Consider the following 14014-nt stretch of genomic DNA (forward strand, 5'->3'; position numbering starts at 1 on the left):
AACTAGAAACACATGCACGCTCCTATCAGAAGTGTGCAGCTGTGCTGCGATGTCAGACTCGTGGGAGTCCCTTGCAAGTGTGATTGCTGCCTAAGATAATCCGCATGCGTTTTTTTGTTGATTTTTATTTAAATAAATAATTAAAAAAAAAAACGACGTGCGGTTCCCCCAATTTTCATCCCCATCCATGATAATGCCAGCTGGGGGCTGGTATATTCTCACCCCTGAGCTGCCCGGTATTGCCGCATCTATTAGATGTGACAATCCCGGTGCGATACCGGCTCTTCCCGTTGGCGTGATGCGGTGCCAATCGGGGTAAGAGGGGTTAATAACAGCACATGGCTGCTACTAAGCCCTGTTTGTGATGGCACAGGCATCTGTGAGACACCGGCTTCACAAACCTGTAAGTGAATGTAATAAAACACAGACACAGAGAAAAATCCTTTATTTGGAATAAAATACAAACACGCACCCTCCTTCACCACTTTATTACCCCCAACACCCTGCAGCTCCGGCGTAATCCATACACAATGTCCCACGGCGACACATCCAGCTCTGCTAACATGTCACAGCTAGCAGCCATAGAGATGACTGCTGGCTATGAGTGCAGCCTATGACTGAGCAGCGATAAGCGATGACTGCAGGCAGAGCTGTCACAGGCTGGGGGGCCTGGAACCAATCACAGATGAGAGGACGGCCGGTGGGCGGGAAAAACACAGAAAGCTGTGTGTATGCGATGGATAGCACAGAAAGTGATTGCGCGACCAGGAAGCAGTGTGCCACCATGACACTGAGTCTCGGTAAGTATGAAACGCTCATTTATTTCTGATTTTGTTTATTTTTATTAATTACCGAATCCGAATCGTGCACCCGGAATCCCGCACCCGGGTGCAGCAGAGATATAACGCTGAAACTGCGCGTATCCGGACTTTTACAGTCCGGACCCGCTCAGCACTACTTCTCCCCTGTGTGACATCTTTGATGCAAAACAAGTTCTGATTTCCATATAAAACATTTCCCACACTCTGAACATGAAAATGGCTTCAACCCAGTGTGAGATCTTTGATGCCGAAGAAGTTTTGATTTCCGAATAAAACATTTCCCACACTCTGAACATGAAAATGGCTTCTCCCCAGTGTGACATCTTTGATGCACAACAAGATATGATTTCTGAATAAAACATTTACCACATTCTGAACATGAAAATGGCTTCTCCTCTGTGTGACATCTTTGATGCACAACAAGTTCTGATTTCCGAATAAAACATTTCCTACACTCTGAACATGAAAATGGCTTCTCCCCTGTGTGACATCTTTGATGCACAACAAGTTCTGATCTCCGAATAAAACATTTCCTACACTCTGAACATGAATATGGCTTCTCCCCTGTGTGACATCTTTGATGCACAACAAGATCTGATTTCCGAATAAAACCTTTCCTACACTCTGAACATGAAAATGGCTTCTCACCGGTGTGACATCTTTGATGCACAATAAGATCTGATTTCTGAATAAAACATTTACCACATTCTGAACATGAAAATGGCTTTTCCCCGGTGTGAGATCTTTGATGCTGAACAAGAATTGATTTCCGAATAAAACATTTCTCACAGTCTGAACATGAAAATGGCTTCTCCCCTGTGTGACATCTTTGATGCACAATAAGTTCTGATTTCCAATTAAAACATTTCCCACACTCTGAACATGAAAATGGCTTCTCCCCGGTGTGAGATCTTTGATGCTGAACAAGTTTTGATTTCCGAATAAAACATTTCCCACATTCTGAACATGAAAACAGCTTCTCCCCTGTGTGAGATCTTTGATGCACAACAAGGTCTGATTTCTGAATAAAACATTTCCCACATTCTGAACATGAAAATGGCTTCTCCCCTGTATGAGATATTTGATGCCTAACAAGGTGTGATTTATGAATAAAACATTTCCCACATTCTGAACATGAAAATGGCTTCTCCCCTTTGTGATTTTTCTTATGCATAACAAGATCTAATTTCTGGATAAAAACTTTCCCACACTCTGAACATGAAAATGACTTATCCCCTGTGTGACATTTCTGATGTCTAACAAGGTCTGATTTCTGAATAAAAGATTTCCCACATTCTGAACATGAAAATGACTTATCCCCTGTGTGACATTTCTGATGTCTAACAAGGTCTGATTTCCGAATAAAACATTTTCCACACTCTGAACATGAAAATGGCTTCTCCCCTGTGTGAATTTTCTGATGTGTAACAAGATGTGATTTCTGAATAAAACATTTCCCACATTCTGAACAGGAAAATGGCTTCTCCCCTGTGTGAATTTTCTGATGTCTAGCAAGGTCTGATTTCTGAATAAAACATTTCCCACACTCTGAGCATGAAAATGGATTCTCCCCAGAGTGATTGTTTTGATGGATATTAAGATGTGATTTCCTAATAAAACATTTCCCACATTTTGCACATGAAAATGGTTTCACCCTTGTAGGAGCCGTTTCATGTTCCACATCCTTTCTGTAACTTTGGTTTTGCTTACAATTCTGTGATAAATTGGAATTTTGGACTTCTTTGAAAAGATCAGCTGTTAAAGCTTTCCGAGGAAGGGCTGGAGGTATATCTGGGACAACAGCATGCTCTTCATATGTATCATGTGTGATACTTTCATCATCTGTTATAAATTCTGAAGATATTAGATTTCCATCTGAACTCCCAACACAGTCATCTGTAAAAAATAAACACAATGTTATTTTTTTTAATGATATTATCTTGAAAGTACATTTTTTTTTAAACCATAACATCAGAAATTAAATTAGAAAAAAAATGTATTCTGAATCTGTTGTCCAATTTCAACATCTAAAGGGGGCTTTACATGCAGCGATATCGCTAGCGATATCACTGGTGAAAGCACCCGCCCCCGTCGTTTGTGCGTCACGGGCAAATCGCTGCCCGTGACGCACAAAATCGTTAGGAGCCGTCACATGGACTTACCTGCCTAGCGACGTCGCTGTTGCCGGTGAACCGCCTCCTTTCTAAGGGGGCGGTTTGTGCGGCGTCACAGCGGCGTCACTAAGCAGATGCCCAATAGAAGCGGAGGGGCGGAGATGAGCGGCCGTAACATCCCGCCCACCTCCTTCCTCCTTCCTTACTCATTGCCGGCAGCCGCAGGTAAGCTGCAGTTTGTCGTTCCCGAGGTGTCACACATAGCGATGTGTACTGCCTCGGGAACGACGAACAACCTGCGTCTTCAACAATCAACGATTTGTTGAAAACGAACGACGTGTCAACAATGGACGATTTGGTGAGTATTTTCCATTGTTAACGGCCGTTTGTTGGTGTCACGCGCAACGACGTTGCTAACGATGCCGGATGTGCGTCACGGAATCTGTGACCCCGGCGATATATTGTTAGATACGTTGTTGCGTGTAATGGGGCCTTAAGAGTACTGATGGGCGATCCTCCTGATGGTCGGGATCGGGGAGACTCGTCGGATCATTTTGTAAAGATCGGGATCGAAATAACACGATCTTGCGTCTGATCACCGATCTTGGACTTTACAATTATGGGATGGGGCGAGAGGAGGGCTGTAAAATAAATAATACAGTTAATAATAAACATTGTCATTTTACTTACAGGTGCCGTGACGTGTCCTGCACTCTGTCTCCCACTGCTTCTGCTTCCAAGTACGATCATCGACGTGTCCTCCCGGTAACCAAAGGACCTTCCGTGACATCATAACCACGTGGGAATGTTGTATTATTTCATTGGCTACAGACTGGGTCATATGATTATGATGTCATGCAAAGGTCCTGTAATGTCAGCATGCTCGCCGGTACACGGTGTTCACCCGAGCATCTCAGTACTCAGTAAACTCGGCGACCGTCGTGTAGCGAAGAGATGCTCAGGTACATGCTCGGCTTCCCCTCCCTGCACGTTGGCACTCTTTACAGAGTCAGCCCACATGCAGGGATTGGCTGCCACAGCCGGTGCTGAATAGCGGCGCCGGGAATCACGTGATTGGAGATCACCATTACTATAGTGTGGTAACCCGTTCGATAGGTTACTATGGCAACTGTGGCAGTGGTGACGGCACCGCTTACCAACCCAAAGCCTCTTTTTACTCACTGAGTGATTAGACAGCGCGGGAACAGCTGCAGCGCTCTTCCTCCTCCTGTGCTTTCTGATATAGCAGAGCTAGATCGGTGACAGAAGACAAGGATCGTGGAGGGGTGAGAAGGAGTAATAAAGATGGAGTCCCTAAGTGTGTCTGTGTATTTATTTCTAATAAAGTATTATCTCTGTGTGGTGTCTTTTTTTTAACCCTTTATTCTTTATTCTTAATGGCCGGGTCAAACTTGCCTGACATTAGGAATCTTGGGCTTAACACCAGGTGGTAAAACAAAGCTGGTAATAACCCCTTATTACCCAGCGTGCCACCCGCCACCAGGGCCGCTGGAGAGTTGGATACAGTGCCAGAAGATGGCGCCTCTATGAAAGCGCCATTTTCTGGGGCAAGTGTCGGACTGCAATTTGCAGCGGGAAGGCAGAAAGCTTGGGCCACCCTCCGCTGCAGATTCCAATCCCCAGCTGCCTAGTTGTAACTGACTGGACACAAAAATTGGGCCAAGCACACGTCATTTTTTTTTTTGTTAATTATTTCAAGAAATTCATGAAATAATTAAAAAAATGGCTTTCCTATATTTTTGGTTCCCAGCCAGGTACAAATAGGCAGCTAGGGGTTGGGGGCCGCCTGTATCTGTCTGCTGTACCTGGCTGGCATAGAAAAATATGGCGAAGCCCACGTCATTTTTTTTCGGGGCAAAAAACTATTTAAAAAAAAAAAAGGGCTTCCCTGTATTTTGATTGCCAGCCAAGGTAAAGCCAGGCAGATGGGGGTGGCCGCCCGTAGCCATCTGCTTTATGTGCGTTGTGAATCAAAAATATGGCGGAGCGCTACGTCATTTTTTTTTTAATTATTTATTTATTTTTATACAACTATATATTATGTGTGTATATATATATATACATATATATATATATATACATATATATATATATATATATATATACACACAGCTCTGGCAAAAATTAAAAGACCACTGCAAAATTTTCAGTTTTTCTGATTTTCTTCTTTATATTTTTGAGTAAAATGTAAATTGTTCTTTTATTCTATTAACTACTGACGTCTCCGAATTTCCAAGCAAAAAATGTTGTATTTATTTACAATTTACTCAAAAATATACCTATAAAGAGAAAAATCAGAAAAAATGGCCATTGTAATACTAGCCCAGTGCCACTTCACGGCAACCTCCGATGCTGGGTCCTACTCTAAACTGCATCTTTCTAGGCTTCTTAAAAACCTACACAAGATCAGCAGGTGGACACAGAGGGCTAATGAGACTGGTGAGGGCTAGAGTGCAAATCCAGCAACAGAGCATCACTTCCCTGTATAGTATAATATACAATGCAAAAAACAGAATGAAACCAGGGGTTCCCTTGCATGGTACCCACGCTGGTACTAACCTGACTTCAAACTAAACTGGCAGCACCTTTACAATGTGAACAGGTGCGTATCCATCTGTGATGTGAATACATGCAAATAAAGTGACAGACGTACACTGAAAAACCATAAAAAAGTTCTACCTTATGAAAAAATATGGAGGTTTTTTTTCATAAGGTAGAATTTTTTTTATGGTTTTTCAGTGTGCGTCTCACTTTATTTGCATGTAGTCACATCACAGACGTATACGCAGCTGTTCACATTGTAAAGGTGCTGCCAGTTTAGTTTGAAGTCAGGTTAGTACCAGCGTGGGTACCCAGCAAGGTAACCCCTGGTTTAATTCTGTTTTTTACATACTGGCCCCGCCCCCCGCATGGATTAACCGTTTGGCCAGGCCCGCCCCCGCACACGATGCCCGCTAGGCCACGCCCCCGCACGCGATGCCCGCTAGGCCACGCCCTGCACGCGCTGCCCGCTAGGCCACACCCCCCGCACGCGATGCCCACTAGGCCACGCCCCCGCATGCGATGCCCGCTAGGCCACACTCCTCACACGCGATGCCCGCTAGGCCACGCCCCCGCACGCGATGCCCACTAGGCCACGCTCCCTTGCACGTGATGCCCGCTAGGCCACGCCCCCTCATACTATGACCGCTAGGCCAGGCCCCCCCACGATGCCTGCTAGGCCATGCCCCCGCGATGCCCGCTAGGCCACGCCCCACACAATGCCCGCTAGGCCACGCCCCACGCAATGCCCACTAAGCCACACCCCCACACTATGCCCGCTAGGCCACGCCCCCGCACGCGATGCCCGCTAGGCCACGCCCTGCACGCGCTGCCCGCTAGGCCACGCCCCCCGCACGCGATGCCCACTAGGCCACGCCCCCGCACGCGATGCCCGCTAGGCCACACTCCTCACACGCGATGCCCGCTAGGCCACGCCCCCGCACGCAATGCCTACTAGGCCACACCCCCACACTATGCCCGCTAGGCCACGCCCCCTCACACTATGGCAGCTAGGCCACGCCCCCTCACACTATGCCCGCTAGGCCACGGCCCCTCACACTATGCCTGCTAGGCCATGCCCCCTCACACTATGCCCGCTAGGCCACGCCCCCTCACACTATGCCCGCTCGGCCACGCACCCCTCACACTATGCCCGCTCGGCCACGCCCCCCGCACACGTTGGGCACCTGTACACCTCCCCCCAGGACAACTCCTCCCATTATACTCCTCTTTCCCCAGGACTACTCCTCCCATTATACTCCTCCTATTATAATCCTCCTATTATACTCCTCTCTGAGGGGTTCGCAGCATGGGGGATGGAGCACGATGGGTAGTGCAGCATGGGGGGTGGACCACGATGGGGGGTGCCCAGAATGGGGGGATGAAACACGATGGGGGGTGCACAGCATGGGGGATGGAGCACGATGGCGAGTGCAGCATGGGGGATGGAGCACGATGGGGGGTGCAGCATGGGGGATGGAGCACGATGGGGGTGCGCAGCATGGGGGATGGAGCACGATGGGGGTGCGCAGCATTGGGGATGGAGCACGATGGGGGGTGCGCAGCATGTGGGATGGAGCACAATGAGGGGTGCGCAGCATGGGGGATGGAGCACGATGGGGGGTGCACACCTCCCCCAAAACACACACACACACCGCCACACACGCACCGCACAACACACCACACACACACTGGGAACCACAAACACCGCCCTACACAGACACCCACACACACACACACACACACACACACACAGACAATGCTGCACACACACAACACACAAACACCGCGGCACACACAAATATATGTACATATCGCGCAACACACACATTGCACAAAACATACCTCCCCCCAAAACACACACACGCACCCCACATACACACACCCACACAAACCGCCCAACACACACAGCACCACACACACACACACAACGCTACAGACACACAGCGCTCCACAAACAATGCAACACACAACGCAACACACAAACACCACCACTCTCACACACCCCCCACCCACCCAGACAACACCCAGAACATTTACAGCGCCCTACACAAACACTTGGCAACTATACACAACAACATCTATATATATATATATATATATATATATATATATATATATATATAAAACAAAAATCATACATTAGCTACACAATACATAAATTCTAGAATTCCCGATGCGTTAGAATCGGGCCACCTTCTAGTATATATATATATATATATATATATATATATAAAATGTACGCAATATATAGTTGCATAAAAAGAAATAATTTAAAAAAATGACGTAGCGCTCCGCGGTATTTTTGATTCTCAGCGCAGATGAAGCGGACGGCTACAGGCTGCCACCTCCACCCAATCTGCCTGGCTTTACCTGACTGGCAATCAAAATGCAGGGAAGCACATTAATTTATTTTTTTTTTAATTATTTAAAAAAAAAAAAAAAGCAAGGGCTCCCGCTGTACTTTGATCGCCAGTCAGGTACAGCCAGTCAGCTGGGGGCTGGGATTCTCGGCAGCCCGCAATCACCCCTGTAAATAAATGGCGCATTGTTCCTTAGCGCCTTTTCAAGGAGCTTTACCCGGCTCGTCCAGCGGCCCTGATTGCGGTGGTACGCTGGGTAATAAAGAGGTTAATACCAGCTTTGTATTCTCAGATGGTACTAAGCCCGAAATTCATGGTGTCACGCCAAATTAGACATGGCCACCATGAATTTCTAGTAAACAGTAAAACAAACATACAACACAGAGAAAAAAATGTTCTATTAGAACTATAACAAAAAAAACATTTAGAGAATCCATCTTTATAATAAAAAAAAATCCTTAGTCCGACGTAATCAACAGGTAAAGCATGGTCAGCTTCATAACTCTGTACAGACACAGTCTATACACAGTGAGAAGCAGAGAGCATTGTCAGCTCTGCTACATCATTCTGTACAGAGCAAGAAGCAGGCTGACAGCGAGGGGATGATTGCACTTGCATCTTGCATGGGCATCACTCCGCATGGACTGATCTCAGGACAGGAGCGCTTCAGCTGCATGGAAACACAAGAAGCCGACCTGCTGCTGTCTGGAGATTGAGCGCTGTGATGCGATGCGACACTAGCAAAGTGACCGTCAAAGTTCAATCGAGTCTATAAGCCATGGACTCGGGTGAACCCTGACGTCACCGTGAACACGGCCGAAAACAGCTGATGACTGCCGAGTGACAAGCAGTGCAGTGAAGTTAATAGGATCTTTGAAAACGTCATAGTCATGTGACCAGTCTGTAAGCCAATGTTTGTACAACATTCACACCAGCTGGTCACATGGGTATGATGTCACTGAAGGTCCTGTAAGTCCAGTGTTCGTTACTGGGCAGCACAGCAATGATCGGACGGACGCGGAGGCAGAAGCGGCCGGGAGACAGTCTGCAGGATGCGTCGCGGGACCTGTAAGTATCATCATAATGTTTTTTTATTTTAATAATGTGCTTTCTTTTTACAGCCCTTAGACCCGATCTGGACCGATCTGTAACACGAGCTTTCCAGGAAAGCTCGAGATCGTGCACACGATCACTATGTGATTGTCATGATCCCCGATCTTTACAAATCGGGAACGTCCATCCCTATCTAAGAGTTACATCTTCGTTAATTTGAATCTCCCATTACTAGCACCAGTTCTCTGGAATGTGCTACAGTAAAAAATCTGATTGAGTGTCACAATGTGACTGCAGGATAATGAGGGACAGGGGGCTGCTATAATGTCCAATATGGTAGGGGACCCTAAACTCTCCCTAACCTCTTGATTACACCGGAAGATGGAGATGCCTGAGTCCCATGCCTTACTATTCTCTTGACCAAATCTAATCTGTTATCCCTCGGGGAAGGAAGGGACAGGAATATGATGGAAACACAGATTAAGACACACAGGACACATTGCAAACTCACAGAAATAAACAGTGAGAGACTAATGAGAAAAACAAGAGCAGGAAGGCAGCAACAAAAAGACAGGATAATTTTATATTACAGGGAGATTTATGTAAATTGGAGGATTGGGCTGAGAAGTGGCAATTGAAGTTTAATGTAGATAAATGTAAGGTCATGCACTTGGGTAGAGGAAATACAATTTATAATTATGTACTTAATTGTAGAACACTGGGTAAAACAGACACAGAAAAAGACTTGGGTGTATGGGTGGATGGTAAACTTAACTTTAGTACACAGTGTCAGGCAACTGCTTATAAGGCTAATAAAATAATGGGATGTATTAAAAGAGGTATAAGTGTTCATGAAAAAAATATAGTTCTACCTCTGTACAAGTCAAAAAGAAACCAAGGAAATAAATTGTGAAAACATACCCTGCTGTAACTAAATAAAAGCATAGTGCATATAAACATAGGGTACTTAGTAAACACTGTTTTTGATCAAAAAAAGCATAAAGCTATCCCACCAAACGTCAAGGTGTACCCAGTTGGGACAGTACCTACACTCTCTAATATTAAGCTTTATGCTTTTTTTGATCAAAAACAGTGTTTACTAAGTACCCTATGTTTATATGCACTATGCTTTTATTTAGTTACAGCAGGGTATGTTTTCACAATTTTTTTCCTTGGTTTCTCTTTGTCTCATGGCCAGTGTGAACATGGTCTCACAAGTTCCATGTATACCATCTCATACTCCGGCTCACTTTTTTGTTTTTATGTAGTTTTTTTGTATTCAGTACAAACAGGGAATGGCCCCCTTCTCAGCGAGCTGGACATTTCATTCTGTGAATCCCCCTGACTGTGTGTGTCCTGTTGGGACCCGGTCGCTCTCAGCCCTTAGCCACATTGAGACCTATTTTAGACCCATGGTAAGGTTTTAATATTAGAGAGTGTAGGTACTATCCCAACTGGGTACACCTTGACGTTTGGTGGGATAGCTTTATGCTTTTTTTGATCAAAAACAGTGTTTACTAAGTACCCTATGTTTATATGCACTATGCTTTTATTTAGTTACAGCAGGGTATGTTTTCACAATTTTTTTCCTTGGTTTCTCTTTGTCTCATGGCCAGTGTGAACATGGTCTCACAAGTTCCATGTATACCATCTCATACTCCGGCTCACTTTTTTGTTTCTCTGTACAAGTCACTAGTGCGACCGCACTTAGAATACTGTGTACAATTCTGGTCACCGATATATAAGAAGGACATAGCTGAACTGGAGAGGGTGCAGAGAAGAGCGACCAAGATTATTAGAGGAATGGGTGGGCTGCAATACCAAGACAGGTTATTAAACTTGGGGTTATTTAGTTTGGAAAAACGAAGGCTTAGGGGGGATCTAATCACAATGTATAAATATGTAACGGGGTGCCAGGGGTGCCTCGGGGGTTGTAGTCGTGGCCCCTTCTATCAGGCTTACCCCTGGTTCTGCCGTCACTTTGGGGACAGGAGATGACTTGGTGGGGCAGAGTGTGGTGGTGCAGATGTCGCTGTCAGTGGTACAAAGACGCTGTAGACGTGGATCAATTGAACCAGCAGGCTTGTTTATTGAGCCCTTCTCCATCACACAGGCAAAAACCCAGCAGTTGACTTCACACTTCCTTTGCTAGGGGGAAAAACCTGTTCCTGACGTCTCCTCCAGTGGGATGTGCCCGGCTAATCCACTTCACCTGGCTCCCACTACGGCTACCACAGACCGGACCCACACCAATTCTGCTTCACACTTGAGGTTACGCCTTCTCCTCTTCTCTCCGGCTTCCCTATTCACCCAGCTCCCACACTCTGCCCCTTTCTGCTTCTTCTCTCCTGTCCCGGACTCAACTGCCCCTTCTGGCTCAAACTTTTTCTTAACAACTCTCCTCTCCCTCCCCTTTCTGCTGCCGGCTCCTCCTTTCCTCTGCCCTGTTTCTGTGGTGACAGCCGTCCCACCCGGCCACTAGGGGGACCCACTAAAACAATGTAATAACAATAAAAACATTTTTATTAATAACAACATTCCGGGTAAACTGTCTTCCATTGTAAGGGGTCTGCCCACCCCTTACAAATATATGAGGGGACAGTACACAGACCTTTCCAAAGATCTTTTTACACCTAGGCTTGCGACTGGAACATGGGGGCATCCGCTATGTCTTGAGGAAAGAAGGTTTAATCATAATCACAGACGAGGATTCTTTACTGTACGAGCAGTGAGACTATGGAACTCTCTGCCGCATGATGTTGTAATGAGTGATTCACTACTAACATTTAAGCAGAGCCTGGAGGCCTTTCTTGAAAAATGTAATATTACCAGTTATGTATATTAGATTTTATGACTGGGTATTGATCCAGGGAACTAGTCTGATTGCCGTATGTGGAGTCAGGAAAGATTTTTTTTCCCCATTGGAGTTTGTTTGCCACATTGGTTTTTTTGCCTTCCTCAGGATCAACATGTTAGGCTACGGGTTGAACTAGATGGACTTAGGGCGGCTTTGCACACTACGACATCGCAGGTGCGATGTCGGTGGGGTCAAATTGAAAGTGACGCACATCCGGCATCGCATGCGACATCGTACTGTGTAAAGCCTAGATGATACGATTAACGAGCGCAAAATCGTCGTAATCGTATCATCGGTGCAGCGCCGGCGTAATCCATAATTACGCTGACGCGACGGTCCGATGTTGTTCCTCATTCCTGCGGCAGCACACATCGCTGTGTGTGAAGCCGCAGGAGCGAGGAACATCTCCTACCGGCGTCACTGCGGCTTCCGTAGGATATGCGGAAGGAAGGAGGTGGGCAGGATGTTTACATCCTGCTCATCTCCGCCCCTCCGCCGCTATTGGCCGCCTGCCGTGTGACGTCGCTATGACGCCGCACGACCCGCCCCCTTAGGAAGGAGGCGGATCGCCGGCCAGAGCGACGGTCGCAGGGCAGGTGAGTGCATGTGAAGCTGGCCTAGCGATAATTTTCGCTACGCCAGCTATCACACGATATCGTACCTGCGACGGGGGCGGGGACAATCGCGTGCGACATCGCAGCATCGGCTTGCGATGTCGCAACGTGCAAAGCCCGCCTTAGAGTCTCCCTTCAACCTTAAAAACTATGATACTATGATACAACAAGGGTGAACACCACAACAGCTCATAGCAATAATGCACAACAATAACCCGTACATCTCGATCACAACACCTGACCAGACCAGTATAGGTAACCTATAGCTGGCCTTAATGAAATAGTCCAGCCAGCATATACAGAAGGGTAGCAAATGATACTTTCTCCTCTACAGCATGTGATCAAAGACATTAACAAGCAGCCCAGCAGAGAATAACTCTTGCTAGCCTGTCCAAGCCTGTGGTTCCTCGCCTGCGTCTCCCTGCGTTGCTCGCAGACATCAGAGCAGTTAACATGTAGAGTACCAGAATCTATAATTTCCACAAGTCCTGATGCCGCCATGACAGTTGGCAAAACCTGCAAAAATCTCCTTGTAACATTGATCTCCAACATAGACGATTTCAAAGAATTTTTTTTTCAAAGACTAACATAAAATAGTTAGACAGATGCCGGATATTTAACGGGGTTGTCCAGGACTATAACGTTGATGGCCTAACCTTAGGCTTTGTAACCAAAGCAGGTAGCAGGGTCTTGCAGTCTGTGCACATAAACATTAGGGCTCCAATTAATCAAGACCGGTGATGGACACTGACAAATGACATCAGGGACTGGAGTGAGATTTCTGGCATAGGGAACGCTGCAGATTGTTATGAGTTAGAGAAGCGGTGGCATCACACCCTTCTTCCGGCCAAGCTCTGCCCATTCTGGTAAAGCTGGTAAAATTGGCACAAACACACACACACACACACACACACACACACACACACACCAGCCTTTGGTCACATGATGTGATGTCAAAAAGGTCCTTCAGCAGTCCTATAATTGGCATATTAACACTGGGGCCGCTAGGAGAATGGGGGCCTGTGAAATTGTCCAGTTTTCTCTCCCTCTCCCCTAATACCAGTCCTGCACGCCAGCCTGTGTCCTGTTCACTTCTTTTAGACTCCTGAAATTAAGAGACCTTTGGTTACATCATGTCACGACTTTGAAGTCATCAAAGGTCCTTAAACAATCAACCTTACAATACAACTGATGGGGTCCCTAAGAGACTGGGGTTCCTGAGAAATTGCGCAGTTTGACTCCTCCCAATGCTGGCCCTGACAGTAACTAGAGCTTATTTTTGGAGAAGGGCTTATATTTCAAGTATTCTCCAAAAATCTCATAAAATCATGCTAGGTCTTATTTTCGGTGTAGGTCTTATTTTTGGTGAAGGTCGTCTTTTCGGGGGAAACAGGGTATTCATGAACCCTCTGCAGGTCTTTGAGTTGCCTTCATAACAACATAGAGAAGACACTAGAAGCAAACAGCAGAAGAAGCAGAAGCAAAGAAAATACAGCTGAAAATAAACAGAGTAGAAAGTCTAAAAATGTAAACACAAAATTAGTGCTGAAAGTACATGATTAGATATCTCTTACTGGATAGAGCTGGAGGAAACACATCCTGAGGAACATCGGGATCTTCTTGTTTACAG

At 46.2% G+C, this 14014-nt stretch overlaps 1 protein-coding gene across 1 annotated transcript in view; it reads right to left on the bottom strand.

Annotated features, from left to right (window-relative positions):
* LOC142259328 (uncharacterized) overlaps positions 1-14014 on the bottom strand; it is a 402688-nt gene that overhangs the window by 327928 nt on the left and 60746 nt on the right. Inside the window, 1 exon segment of the mRNA XM_075331795.1 lies at positions 1049-2339. Coding sequence (XP_075187910.1) covers positions 1049-2339 — 1291 coding nt within the window.

The sequence above is a fragment of the Anomaloglossus baeobatrachus genome (genome assembly GCF_048569485.1).
Source record: "Anomaloglossus baeobatrachus isolate aAnoBae1 chromosome 5 unlocalized genomic scaffold, aAnoBae1.hap1 SUPER_5_unloc_8, whole genome shotgun sequence".
Taxonomy (NCBI): Eukaryota; Metazoa; Chordata; class Amphibia; order Anura; family Aromobatidae; genus Anomaloglossus; species Anomaloglossus baeobatrachus.